This window comes from Ceratotherium simum, chromosome 33, assembly GCF_057802395.1.
Source record: "Ceratotherium simum simum isolate JZ-2026a chromosome 33, ASM5780239v1, whole genome shotgun sequence".
Taxonomy (NCBI): Eukaryota; Metazoa; Chordata; class Mammalia; order Perissodactyla; family Rhinocerotidae; genus Ceratotherium; species Ceratotherium simum.
The window spans coordinates 28,587,921-28,602,740 of record NC_141932.1 but is presented as its reverse complement, the minus strand read 5'-3'; the positions used below and the strand labels follow the sequence as shown (position 1 = coordinate 28,602,740).

The following is a 14,820-nucleotide window of genomic DNA, read 5'->3' as shown; positions in this document are numbered from 1 at the left end:
AGGCCTGCCGGGGTGGAGACAGGGCACCAGCGGCTCCTCGCCCCTCTGCTCGAGCAAGCTTCCCTAATGAGCGAAGCCTTTAAGAAAAAAAGGACTTTTAAGTCTGTCCAAAGGAAAAAAAAAACCAACTGGGTGTAATATTTATGGCCCCGTTCGGGAGTCTCAGGAATCATAAAAGTAGAAATAATGATTTTTCTCTCCATCTACCAGAGAAGAACATTTCCAAGGACTGAGATGTTCACATGTATTATTCATATGTGTCAAGGACGTGCACATCAGCACAGCTGCCGGCTCCATCCTGGCTGAGCAGGGGCCAGACCCTCTGACCCGAGGGGCACAGTGTGGAGAGACTAGCTGGGGTGAGCCCAGGGGACAAGGGGGCCACCCACAGCCAGGACATGCCTCTCAAAGACATACCTACAGTGACACATGCAGCCACACAGACATGCACACAGCTGTGCACACCCCTGCAGACCACAGCAGTGCACACTCATGGCCACGAGCTGCCCCTATATTCACAGTCATTTGTACCCTCTGCACAAGCATACCCAGCCACGTGCAGGTGACACACACACAGAGCTCCCCTGCCCCCAGCCACAATGTGCCACACACAGACAAGCCTACAGTGACACCCCACCACCACAGAACCCCAACCCACTCACAGCTGTGATGTTCCCTGCACAGCCAGAGCACCACACACACACCCACACACGGACACACAGCCACGGCCTCCTGCCCTGACACAGCTCCTTCCACTCCCGCTGCACACAGACGCGGTCACAGCCTGAGGTCACAGCCTGGTCCCCACGGGGTGTGTGCCCGAGTGGAAGGGGTGAGGAAAGCCAGCAGTGGCTGGAGGAGCAGCCACCGGGAGGCAGGAAGGGAGGCAGGGCAGTGGGCAGGCCGGCTCCCTCCTTTGCCCAGCACAGCGAGGGACAGGCAGCAGCGACCTCAGCTCCTGGAGCCTTAGGAGGGAAGATGGACTTCCAGGCTCAGGAGGGCACTAGCGTGGGTGTGGGAGCGAGCAGCTGCGTCTAAGCCAGGGGACAGTGGGGCCCTGTCACCTTCCCGCAACCTCCTGCCACGATCATCCGGGCATGGCCCAGGACGCCCACTTACCTGCCGCAGATGCAGGTGTAGGAGCTGTGGCGCATGCCGCCCCGGGAGTAGCAGTAGTGCTCAAAGAGGCTGCAGGGGAAGGAGACGCGTCAGGGAGGCTCACCCGAGCCCGCATGCCCCCAGCCCTAGTGCAACTCCTCAGCCCAGGCCTTGCTCGGTGGCGTCCCCAGGAAGGCCTTCCCTATGTGGGAAGGCTCCCACGTAGCTCCCCAACATGGGTCTGGGCAGCTTGTAGCCTGGAGCCCAGGGTCAGCCACAGGAGCACAGAAGTCAGTGTGGAGAGGGAGCAGGGCCACCTCCAATGCTGTGGCACTGCCTAGCCTCCCAGGCCCGTCAGGAGGACAGCCCTGGCCCTGTGGGAAGACAGGGTGGGGCAGGGGCCACAGTTTCTGCAGGGCTGGAGGGGTGTCTCCCTGTGATTCCTGTGTCCAGTGGCCACAACCACCCTAGGAGGGGCTGGACACACAGCCAGGGACGCACATAAGAGCTCTCCCGCCCCCACGCTGGACTCACCCAGGGCTCTGGGCCTGACCCCGAGGAGGAGCGCAGTGAAGGGAGAGCAGAAGCTGCTGGGCACTGGCCTGGAGGACGGGGGCGACGGGCTGCAGCTGGAGAAGGTGGACCCTGGCCCTGCCCACCTGCCACCAGGGCAGCGGAAACAACCACAGGGCTGTGTCACTGCCCCCGTCCTCAGAACACCAAGGCTGCCACGGGCACGCTAAGTGGCGATCCCACCGTGCACGTTCTCGGCCTGTTTCAGAGAATGTCTGCATGGAAGAGTCTAATCTTCCAGGCATTGTAAACACAAATTATGTATAATTGTTATGATTGGGTATTAAGCTGTTGTTATGCAGGAACGGTTCTGCTATATTCACTTGGCTTCCAGACTTGCCTTACAAACCTCACAGGATAATTAGGCATCTGCAAGTGAAATATTTCCTCAACCTAAAGTATTTCAAGACCTGCAAGGGAGGGAGGAGAGCCATGCACTCCCCTCTCAGCCGCCCGTATTCACGGCAGGAGCACTTGAAGCTGCCATCATCGTCCACCTCAGTCCCAGAGGCCACACGGACGGCAAGACCAAGGCACGGCCCGAGGGTGCCACAGCCCCCTTGCACCGAGCGCGGCAGGCAGCCTCCGACAGCGGCTCCGCACGGCCTCTGCTCCCTACCCAGACACTGGGCCTGCCACCGCCCTCCGCACGGCGAGTCACGGTGAGTGGAAGATGCCGACGTGCCAAGGAGCCGAGTGCTCCCTGAGCTTGAGAGATACGGTGTGACCCAGACAGAAGCGGGCCTCAAGGAGCAGCAGAGGTGATGGGGACAGCGGGCCTCTGCTGGGGCAGGGGAAGGGTAGACGACTGCAGGCGTACGGGAACGGCCAGCTTCAGAAAGGACAGGCAGAGGGACGGCCATGCCGCCTGCATGCATGGATGAACAAATGAGAACCTTCCACAGCAGCCTAGGAACCGGGGTGGGTGGTTCCCTGCCTCAGCCAGTCTCAGTAGTGTCAATCTACTCAGGAGAAACGCCTTCGCTGCACGCCCTGGCTTCGTCTAAGGAAAAAGGACTTTAGAGTAAAAGGCCCAGCTCACAGCAGCACTGAACTAGAGAATGGCTGACTCCGCTGTCACCTGCACACTGTGGCCCGGCCCAGGGTGGTTGTGCCAGCCGCACGGACAACACCACGCGTGCAGAGGGGAAAGGGGAAAGAGGAGGGGAAGCGGCATCCACTGGAGACGCACCCCAGCCTAGAAGGAGTTGAAGTTCCTCAGGCTGGACTTCTGCATCTAATTTTGTTCTAAATTAACTTTTCTGACATGACGTGAGGACAAACTGGTGCTCTGGTGGCAGTAACAGGTGGACACGATGGGCCCCCGGTTTCAGCTCACATGCCTCAGGGGATCCCCCCTCCCGGGACCTCAGACCTGGGCTATGGACACACAGAGGCACCCAAGTTCTGGGGCAAGTGCGGCAGCTCAGGGACCACGGAAGACGCCAGTCCCACATACTCTGATTTTCAAGGGGTCGGGGGTGAGGAGGAAATGTTCCAAACTGGGGCCACGTGCTGGACGTGAGGATCCCCTACAGCTCGGAGGGTCAGAGCTTGGCCAGCTCAGCCCACGAGGACAGACCGCAGCAGCAGAGCCACCCGGTTCCCAGGGGACAGCTCACAGACCAAAGTGGCAACAGAAGGACACCTAACAAAGACCCCTCCAGACCTTCACGAACATAGGGCACAGTGAGCCAGAGGAGGGTGCAGCTGACTCCTACCCAGAGGGGCCTAACCACTGACTGACACGGCCTGCAGCCAAATCTGGCTGTAAGCTACCCACCAGCCCCTCTGGAGCCACAACGAGACGATGGCAGAGTATGTAGCTGGAAACCCTCCCCACTCCAAGACTGAGAGCCAAGTTCGCAGGATGGGAGGGAAAGCGAGGCCAGAAAGAAGAGGGAGCTGTCAGTCTTGGGAACCTGGAGGCCTCGGCTTTCAGTGCCATGTGGGGACAGTGACGAGGTCTCAGGCACACGAGAAACAGGGGACTATACCTGAGGCCCTGGTCCACATACAGCTGGGGCCTGGGCAGGGACGCACCCCCAGTGGAAGGGTAACTTGAAGAAAATTCACCAGCATCAAAGGGGGCAATCAGGAAGCTGGCCTGGGCTCTGGGAAAAAATAAAGAACATTCCTCAGAATTCATAGCACAGGTCTGTCCTCCACAGGGAACAGGTTTGGTTGTGAACTATCTGCATGGTCTGCAAACCCGCAAGCCAGGAAATTAACAAAAAACTTCTCCCTGACTGGTGACACCTGGAGGACCAGCAGGAGCAGACACAAACCAAACTGGGTGGCCACACCCTCAACCCAGGCCAGCAGGGATCTGTGTACATGTGCACATATGTACACACGTATATACACATATATGTACACACATACAGATGTATATACACACGCCACACGCATCGAAGATGAACTCACAGTCAAAGATAGTCCAAAGAGCTGTCAGACACAGGAAGCAGCAGGCTGAGACCCCTAAGGACTTCTGATAACAGAATCCTCAGATAGAGACATTAACACCTAGAAGTACAGTATGAAAACAGAGCAGGCAGATTTTATGAAGAACCAAAACAAAACTTCTAGAAGTGACCGTCTACCCAGGAGAGGACAGCAGACAGGAGGACAGGCAGCAGTGTCGGTGGCCCCAGAGGCCATCCCCGCCTGCTCTCAGGTCCTGTGACTCCCACGTGCAGCCAGGGGTCCTGCTGGCCCTAACTGCCCTGCTCCCTCCTGCTTGCCTGGACGGAGGATTGGGGGGGAGTACCCCGACTAGGCACATGGCCAGCTGCATCGCCTCCCTTCGTAACAGGAGAGGCTTCCTGATGAGCAGAGGGAAGGGCAGGGCCATCCCTGCCACCAGCCTTGCAGACACCCTGCCGCCCTGCGGTCCCTGAAGCTCTCCCCCACACAGCCATTCCTCTAACACCCTCACCTATAAATTTCTCCCAAGCAAGACAGGGGAAGAAAATGCTTTGTATCCAGGCGTAAATGAGAACGTTTAAGTAACCTGGGAGAGTCTGTGCTGTGAATAACGAGGTGGATGGAGTTACTGCGGCGACAGAGGGGCTGGCCCATTTGTCAGTGCCTAGAGATGACTAATGGGGCAGGGACAGCAGATTCCGAGGCCCAGATCTGCAGGAACCGCGTCTCCAGGGACAGCACTGCTGGGCCTCCTCTAGGGCCCGAAAATCCAGCTCATGGAGCCTTCCTGGGCACACGGCCCAGCTCCTGCCCTCTGAAGTTTGTCATCTGATGAGCAGATAGCCACAGCCCTACAAAATGCATTAGCTGCCCAAGATAGCAGAAGGGCTGCCCCGGGCAGCAAGTGTCGCCGAGCTATCAGCGCAAGTGTGAGCACTGGCAGATGGGGCCAGCCAGGGAGCACAGCAGGGCTGTGGGCAGCATGGGCCACCTCATCCCCCTGCCAGGCTGGGCCTCGATGTACGCCCAGGAGGCCGAGCCAGGAACAAGAGCGTGGAAGGGAAGACGGACAGGGTAGTGGAGGCCACTAGGCTGAGCAGAGGTAGGAGAGTGGGCAGATAGGACACACGATTATGAAGGTGAGCAGGGCCGAGGTGTTCCAAGCTAAACGCAGGGCCTTCTTCGGCCAGGGCAGCAGCCCAGAGACCCCATTACTGCAGCTTCGGGCAAGTGCCTCATGACTGCCCCCCACTCCCTCGGACCTGTGGGTTCCCCAACCTGCCCCTGTCCTGCAGTCCTTGCCCCGGGCCCCACTCAACCCTGAGGGCTAAGCCAAATCCCAGCTCTGCCACTTCCCAGCTCTATGGCCTCCCTCTGCGTCAGTTTTCTCATCCATAAAATGGGATGACAATAGTACCTCCCACAGGGCTGTTGTGCCACTTAAGTGACTTAACACATATGAAGTGCATGGAACGGTGCTTGGCACACACTGAGCACGACGTACTAGACACGTTAGCCACCACCATTGTTGTCGTTCAGAGGCCTCGAAGGGAGTGCACACAGCAGGGACCGCTCTCTGCAGGCTCAGGAAAGGATGCCGGCCTTGGACAAAAGGCCTCTTGGCTACTCCTTTAAAACCAAACGGAACCCACGCAGATCCACGGCATTTCCAGCGCGGCCAGGTTCTCCATGGGTGTCCTCTAGCCCCACACGCACGCCAACACATACGCAGCATCTCCAGAACAAACGTGCACACATGGGTCTTCCCTCGACACAGGGTGTCTCGGCCCATGGTCCCTGCCTCTGCCCCACTCACAGGCGGACCCAGGAGTCTCGCCTCCTCGGGGAGTCCCAGGGCCTCAGCAGCGTGTAAGAAGAGGGAGTGCAAAGTGTCTCGCGATGTTTGGGGCCAAATGACTGTGTTCTGTGCAGCTGTCGCAGCACCAGGTTACTTTTAATTCACATGCATTCTACTTAATTAATTACTACTTTATTTTCTGCGTAAAAATGACCATAATTATGTAATCAATGTGAGATGCCTTTTGAAGCTCTCCCTACCTACTAAAGGAAAATTCTTGATAGTAAGAAAAACGCGGTCCTACAGAGAGGAGCCTTGTGAGTCACCTCGGGGCCGGGCGAAGGGTTTCCCACTTTCCCAATGGAGGCAGCAGCTAGAGACTCAGGGCCACACCCGGAGGAGGGGTTTCCACCAGCCCAGCGGAGCGGGCAGGAGGAGGGCGTCTTTCACGTGCAAGCCGAAGCGCACACCCAGTGACTCTGAACTCCCAGGAGAGGGCTGGACGCTGCTCCACCTGTTTCTCCAGGGTCACCAGGGGTCACCAGGACGCACCTGGCAAGAGAGCCCCCACCCTACCCTCACAAGCCCTGCTGCACACGGGTGGTTCCATCACCTGCCCAGGGCTCTGCGCAAATTCCTAGGAGAGCCCCAGCTCCTGTAACCGAGTTCTCTGTGGGCCTTCTGAGGGGTGGGCAGCAGGTCTCAGTGGTGAACCGGGGGGCTGCCCTGTCCCTCTCCTTCCCCAGGCCTCCCGGTGAGGAAAGACACAGAGAAAGCTAGGGAGCCACTGAGGCTCCAAGCATGTTTTAAACGAGCAAGTAGCATTCACACAGTCCCCGAGAAGGGACTGATTTAAAGCCTTGGACTAAACCCCAAAATGCATTATTAATAAAACCAGTGCTTACAGCACAGCTTCACGGCACAGCCTGCACCAACACGGCACCACCAGGGACACACAGGCCATCCACAATGCCTGTCTCCACCATCAGCGCTTCCTTCTGCCTGGTGCTCCCCGAGTCTCCTCACGCCCCCTCTCGCTGCCCCCATCCTGTCTGGTCCAGAGTGGGGACAACCAGGCCTTCCCACCCAGGACCTCCCACAGGCCCGGCTAACAAGAAAAACTCTTCACCCCTGCCAAGGATTGATGTAAACACTACCGCAGCTTCAGTCTTTACATGAATCCTTGGCAGGGGTGAAGAGTTCTCCTACTGGGCAGGTGAGCAAACTACAGCTCAGAGCAGTACTGTGCTGTGGTCAGGGACCCCGGGGAATCCGTGCTGGAGCCTGGAGTCCACGCAGGCTTTCCGACCCCGACGCCTCCAAAGCCTCTGATCTGTCAGTGGTGGGGAGACTGGAACAGCACCTGTCCCAGCAGGGCAAGGCTTCGCGCTCCGTCAATACTGCTGGTGGATGATGCTGCACCCCGCTTCCAGGGCTGCGGCCTCGCTTCTGTGCACGGGGCCCAAAACGAGCTGAAAACCAGTCTGCCAGGACAAATGGCCCCATCCAACCCCAGGTCAGAGCCAGCTGTCCTGGGACAGCCCTGGGCGGGCTGGTGGAGAGCAGGAGCTGGTGCTCTGGGAGAGGCCCCCGGGGATGCGGAGGCCGCGGAAGGAGACTCTACCAACCCAAGGCAAGGGTGGCGGCAGAGCCGGCAGTGGTCACGCAGGACGGCGAGGAGCACCAGCGAAGCCACTCACGCGCTCCCCAAGAGAGGCCTTATCAAGGTACGAGGTAATTAGCATTTTAATTGGATAATTGGGAATTCTAAATTGCCTATCTTGTATTAAGCATAACCAAGGACATAACATAACATGCAATTAACAAATATTCCCCTTTATTCCTGACACGCTTGATTAGGCTGAGTTTCTGAGTTCCTTGGTATAGATACTGATAAAGCACCATATTTCTTTAGCTGTCAAAGCCCTGGCCGCATCAGACTGCTAATAAACTTAAGTAATATACATGTAAGATATACACACAAATGAAAGAGATTTTAGGAATTCTCTACACAAAGAAAAAAAAATCACGCATAATCTTATCCCCCAGAGACAACCTCTATCAAATATTTTGTTGAACATTCTTCCAGGCATTTTTTATGCATAAACACAGATTCTTAAAAATAATAATTAACTGTAAGCTTTCTTTTTTAAGTCATCTTTTGACTGAAGTCTGACATACACACAGAAAAGGATGGAAATCCTAAGGACTCCTCAAGCGCCCCTGAGCACCCAGCACACAGTCTCCCTCCTGCGGGCAGCCTGACTCCCACACCCCAGGTTAGTTTTGCCTACTTTCGGACTTTATGTAAGTGGAATCAAACAATGTGAGCTCCTTGAATCTGGCCCCCTCCACTGCCCCGCATCACGCTGGTGAAGCCCCACCACGCTCCACTGGGGGAGTGGACTGCGAGGACTGTCCATTCTTCTCTTGGTGAACAGCCCGGTTGTTTCCAGATTGTAGCGTCAGGAACAGCGCCGCCGTGGACGTTCTTGGACGGTCTTTTGGGGCACGTGTGCACGCATCTCTGTCGAGCGTACAGCAGGAGTGGAGACGCTGTATCACAGGATTTTGTGCAGGTTCAGCTTTAGCCGATAAGGCCAGTCTTTCCAGGTACTCGCATCAATGTATTCATTGACTTATAATTTCTTCCACTTCATACCTGTGCACAGGGCCCAATTGCGCTGAAAAGGGTTCACGAGGACAAACGGCCCCACCCAGTCCTGGACGAGGGCCGGGAGGTCCCAGAGAAGGGTCTTGCTAAAGCAAGAACGTTTCTCCCTGTCAACAGATACATGTCTATACTATTTTTATTTTTAGTGCTGTCACTATGTCCAGGATCTGACAACCTCTCCCCACTAACACTGCTCGGCCCTGGGAGCAACATCTTCTCTTGCCTGGTCGATGGTGACAGTGGTCTAGCTGGCCCCCTGCTTCAGCCCTTGTCCCCCACAGCGTGTGCTCCACAGACAGGTCCTTTTAAACTTAAGTAAGATCACAGGACTCCTCTGCTCAAACCAACCCTGGCTTCCCGTGAGCAGCCTGCCTCCCTCTCATCCCCCATCTCCGCTCATCTTCTCAGTCTGTCTCCTTCCTACGCTGGGGACCGCCAGGCAAGCTCCCCTCTCAGGGCCACCAGACGAGCCCCGTTCTCTCTGCCTGGAGTGTCTGTCCCAGAGGCCCACAGCTTGCTCTTTCTCCTTCAGGTCTCTCCTCCAATGTCTCCTTCTCAGGGATGTCTGTCCTGAGCCCCCTGGGTACAGAGTACTCCCTCCTCTTTAGCCCTCACCACCATCGACATATTATCCATCCATCCATCTATCCATCCGTCCCTCCATCCACCCATCCACCCTCTCTCGTTTCCCATCAGGCTGGGGTTTTATCTCCTTTGCTCAATGTAGGATCTCCAGAGCCTAGAGTAGTGCCTGGCACACAAGAGGTTTTCAGTGCATTTCTGTTGAGTGACTGAATAAGTACATGGTGGCGTGGGCAGCACCACGGCCTATAATTTACTTAACCAGTTTCCCGCTGTTTGATATCTAGGTTGCTTCCACCTCCGTGTTACGATGGACACCCAAGGCCATATGCCTTTTTCCTGTCTTTGGGCTAAATTCCTAGGATTACTGACATAATGCACATTTTTGAGTCTCAGGGCATGTTCCGTCCAACGGACCCCAGAAAGCTCAGAAGGATTTTCAGGGTCCTAAGCAGGACACCACGGGGCCTGTTTGCCCACTAGACTGTGAACCTGGTAGCAAATCAAAAAAGTATTTCATTGTTTCATTGATTAACTGGCAAGTTTGAACATGCTTATAAGCTTATTTTCTTACATTTCTTCCTTTCTGAATAGACTGTCTCTTTTTTAGAGAATGGATGTTCACCATTTTCTTATTGATCCATAAGGGGTTTATATATGAAGGACACTAGCTAGTGGTTTTGACCTTCAGCTATGGAGCAAGCAGCTGGCCTGTTGTGACCCCTCTAGCACCTTCTTTGCTGTATGCCCAAAAGAAGCACAAGACACCTGGGGCAGGAGCTGGAGACGAGGGCAAGACATGACTGGTGCCCGGGTGGTGACAACACACAGGACGATAAAACCTGGAGCCTGCAGCATATGGCTCAGGGGGAAACTTCTAGATCTGTGAATCCAGGCCCCAGTGGGGCTGACACTCTCGAGAGCAAGTGAGAAGGCCCAGCTTTGGAAGGCCCCGGAAGAGCTGTGTAAACACAGGCAAAATTTGCCAGCTGTGCTCTGCCTTCATCTGGGATCAACGCCTGCTCACATCTGACCACTCTCACTAGTCCTTGACGATGTCAGCAGTCACAACTTTTTTGGCCCCAAACTGAAAATTCCCCCTTTAAAAATACACCAGGCCACCCTAGGAATCATCCAGGGAGGCTCACACTGCAAGACCAGGAACAGGTGGAGAAGCTACCTTCCCTTGTGGAAGGTGCTGGGGAGGGAAGCTGGTCTACAGGGAGCCGATGACGACATTTTTCTTTGAGCTAGCATTTCCCAAAGCATGGTAACGGTCCAGGAGATGACATTATGGGGTACACCGAGCAATGTGTTTTATGTACTAGGCATTTATTTTAAAGTGTTACCTCCCATTTATGGCAAATTATACTGGGTTTCGCTCATGACAGGAATATAAAGCTTTCTTTTAAAATAAATTGAAAGAAAAAAAGTCAAGAAACTATTAAGCAAACAACACTCCCGGTGGGATGGGCTTTGGCAGACTTGAGCCTGGCAGGTGAACGACTGAGGCTGAGATTCTGCTCTGAGGCTTCTCTGAGGAAAAGGCTGTTTGAGGTCTGGGTGGGAGCACACTGGGCTGGAAGCTCCCTGTCCCCAGATGGCAGCTGCTAGTCTTTGGAAAACAGCCAGTGAGATGGACTCAAACAGCACCCAGATTCCTATCTGCGCCCCCACCCGCCCCTGGCCCCAGGTCAGCAGCCTCGGACACTGGCCGGTGTCAACTCTGTGGACAAAGGCCAAACTGGCCCCTCTGGCCTTAGCATCTAGGGAACAAAGCCACCTCCAGCAAACTTGGCCACTGAGGGACTTACACAAGCAGATGCCAAGCTCTTACCATGACGCTCGGCTCTGCTACCAAGTGCAGGCGAGTAAGAGCTTTCCTTCCGCCCAGAACCTTGGCTGGGGCTCTGCTGGGCAATGTTTCCGCTTCCTTCATTTAATAGCTCATCATGAGGTCAGGGCATAGACAGAGCCTGCTCAAGGCAATGACCGTCTCTCTCGGGTGCCCACGCAGGACCACCGTCGTACAGCACCGTGGGTGCCCGGTGGCCCCCACCCCACCCGGGGTGTCCTTGGAGGCACTACCAGCCACGACTCTCCCCACTCCACAGACTCCTCTCCCACCCCCAGTGGAAGAAACACAACCCAGAGTCCACCACCAAACAGGGTGCTTCCTCATAACAACCCTGCAGGAGACAAGGGCCCCGGGTCCCACCTGCAGCAGTCAGGACAGGACCCCCAGACACCCCACGCAACTCTTCTAGAGAACAAAAGGGCTTTGCCTTCTGAATCCCTCCAGGGTATTTTGTTTTGTTTCTACAGAGCCCAGCGCTACTTTATTTCCAAACATCAGATTCTTTTCTCAGCCTTACAATCTTAAAGTATTTCACAAATGTGTTGTTTCGGATATAACTTTCTCTGCAAAGCACCATTTTAGATCAATGCCTTTCTACAGTGGCCTTTCTCCCCATCGGCCCTATGGCCCTCCTTTTCTTGATCGGTGGACTGCATGAAGCGGGGCCCCAGATGACTCTGCTTCATCTCCTGGGTCTCGTGTCCACAGTCGCCCTAAATGGTCCTCCACTCAAGGCTCTCAAGGGGAGACGGGAGAAGCAGCAGGCACTGCCCCGGCCAGGCCCAGCGCACACACAATCCCCTCTAGCTATTCTAGGCACAGGACTAGATACAGGGAACTGGTCACCCGGGCGGTCGGTGTGCAGCAGGAGGCTGGGGCCATCTCTAGGCTGGAGGGACCCAGGGAAGCCGTGTCACTGTAGCCAGGATTCCCGGCCACCAGGTGAGCACTACCCCAGGTACCCATGACACGACGATGCCTCCTCTTTGAGAAGGTTCTCCCAAGTGCCCAGGAGCCACAAAGCCCAGATCGAAGCCAAACCGGCTGTGGAGGGAGGCCCAGCCACGGTCCAGCAGGGCCAAGGCGGGCAGGCCCTTGGTGGAAACGGCCCTTTCCACCCGGCGTGCAGCATATCGGCTGTTTAGTGCGAGCTGCCGAAGACCCCTCTTCTAATGAGCCTTCCCATCGCCGCTCACTACTCTAAACGTTTTTAGTCACACTCGGCTGAAGGAACCACAGGAGTGCTATTTATCACTCTGAAAGTCTTTATCCACTTAAGATGATAAACGGGGGTTGCACTCACGCTGCCCCTATAGAAAGATCAGCCCTGAAAAAAGGAGGCGCTGCTGGCGGGGACACTCTCCAAGTATGGGGCTGGGGTGGGGGAGCCACAGGGCAGGGGCTTGGCCTGCAACACGTGGAGGTAGCATCTGCGCTCCCGCGCGCACTCAGCAGTGGGCCTCAGCCGAAGTTCAGCACGGTGAGGACACACTCAGGGAGCGATGCCACCTTCCACGGCCTCAGCACCCGAGAGGTGGGACAGCTGCAGGTGCTCCCCTTCTGCCCCCAGCCTGCTGCCGGATGTCCACTCTGGGTCCACAGAGGATGGGAGAGGCGATTGAAGAACTAACTCATGGGCCCTGAACCATTCTCCTACCAACAGCCCAGAGATGCAGGGCAGGTTCCTAAAAATAATCCTCCAACACCCATGAATTAAAATTTTTGGTAACTTAAACCTATTTATCAATGGCTAATTAACAAAGTCTAACTCCTATGATGACTGGGTGATTAAGTGGTTTTTGAAATAATCCATTTTTAATTAAAATGCTACCCTCTCTTGGCTTCTGGATAGATCCAAAAGAAAGCCTTAACAGATGTCTTGTTTTTAAATACACATTATATTAAGCCAATAATTAGAAGAATTCATGCTTTTAATTATATTTTAATTATTCTTTGCCTATTGATGCAAAGTTACATATTCTTTCTTTTTTTTTTTTTTTGTGAGGAAGATCAGCCCTGAGCTAACATCCATGCTAATCCTCCTCTTTTTGCTGAGGAAGACCGGCTCTGAGCTAACGTCTATTGCCAATCCTCCTTCGTTTTTTTTCCCCCAAAGCCCCAGTAGATAGTTGTATGTCATAGCTGCACATCCTTCTAGTTGCTGTATGTGGGACGCGGCATCAGCATGGCCAGAGAGGCGGTGCATCGGTGCGCGCCCGGGATCCGAACCCAGGCCGCCAGCAGTGGAGCGCACGCACTTAACCGCTAAGCCACCGGGCTGGCCCTACATATTCTTCCTTTATGGTACTAACACTGCTAACCTAAGCCAGCAGACAGCTAGCAGGAACTCCTCCAGATGTGAAACCCCACTGCAGAGAGCTGCAGAGCAGCAAAGGGACCTGTAGGAACCCTGCCCTCGTCCTGGCAGACGGCGATCTGACTACGGTGCACTGCCAGGTCGGGAAGCACGCTCCTGGCTCCTAGCCTGTGAGAGTCATGCTCCAAGGTGGAAGTGCCGGTTAGGTGAGGAGGGTCAGGGTCTCCCCTTCTCCTGTCCAGCCCCGAGGCAGAGAAGGCCCTTGACCTCTCCACTCTCCTCCCTGCACGCACTGCCGAGCATCTCACCAGAGCGACCTGCACAAGCAACCGAATCACCCGCCCAAATTCAGAAGGCTCACAAAACGTGATGAGAGCTTGGAGGATGCAGAAGAGGGGGCACTATGAAGGTGTGCTTCCCATCTGCCACGCTGGCCACCGCAGGGAGCCTGGGCGTCCACATACTGCCCAGTGCCTGAGCTCTCCCTTCCAGGCTCCATCCCCAACACCACCCCAAGCCCACCCACTGCCAGCACCCCGTCAGGCCCCCTCTCTCCAGGGTTACTGCAGCCCCTCCTCATTGCTCCCCCCAGTCCCCCTGGCTGCCCTGCTAGCCTTTAACCAGGTCCCCTCACAGCCTACCTGCCCACCCAGGAGGTGGTGGCTGGAGGGGGTTCTGAGCGGCCTCTCCCTCCTCTCACCATCAAGAGCCCTTCACAGGTGAGCACCCTCCTCCTCTCTCTCACACCCCCCCGCCCCCATGGCTTTTACTCCTGCACATGGCTGTGCCACAGCACCTGCCCTTTGTCCCCACCACTTTCCAAGGGAACTCCTGGAGGCAGGCCCAAGTGACCCTGTACCAAGGCTGGGCACAGTGATGAGCACACAGTAGGTCCTCAGTAACATCTGAGGAAAGGGTAACAATGGCAGGATGGTCAGCCTGAACAGGTCTAATGATCACAACAGAACACGCACACATGCATGCATATACACACACATGCACGCACACATGCACACAGCCTTAACTCCATCCTTCTAGGAGGAGCCCTGGGTGCAGACCTGGCTGCGTGCTCACCACTCCACTTCCTTTCTGGGCATGTTTCTCCTGGAACCACGTGACTGACTCACCAATGGGAGCAAGAGCGGAAGTGACGTGCGCAGCTTCCAGGCAAGGCTTTTAAGGGTGGACGTGAGTCCTCTGTGCTTTCCCTCCTCTCTCAAAGGGGACAGAGGCAGGCAATGGAAGCAGCCCTGACACTGTTGGAGGAGAGCTATGGGGCCTGCTCCAGACTGCAACATGAGCGAAAAATAAACTTCCACTATGCTGAATGAACACTGAGATTTGGGTTTTGGCTGTTACTGCAGCAAAGGCTATCCTATGCTGATAACACACACGGGAATTTGGAATACGGTAAAGGTGGAATTTTAAGTCAGTGGGGCAAAGACATTATTCCAAAGACAGTGGGTTGACTAGCCATTTCATGGGGGCAAAAA

General features: G+C 55.4%; 1 protein-coding gene across 9 annotated transcripts in view; it reads right to left on the bottom strand.

Annotated features, from left to right (window-relative positions):
- The window catches only part of PEPD (peptidase D), a 118,045-nt gene that overhangs the window by 23,723 nt on the left and 79,502 nt on the right, over positions 1-14,820 (bottom strand). For 6 of the 9 annotated variants that reach the window (XR_015549518.1, XR_015549519.1, XM_087421831.1 and 3 more), the window contains exons 10-11: positions 3,669-3,785; positions 1,120-1,188 (exon numbers count right to left, since the gene is read on the bottom strand). Coding sequence is in view for 7 of the 9 variants with exons in the window: in XM_087421831.1 (XP_087277957.1) it covers positions 1,120-1,188; positions 3,669-3,785 (186 nt within the window). In the remaining 2 variants the exon portion in view is untranslated. The remainder of the gene's footprint in view (positions 1-1,119; positions 1,189-3,668; positions 3,786-14,820) is intronic. The other 3 variants (XM_087421835.1, XM_087421834.1, XM_014794740.2) reach the window with 1 other exon arrangement.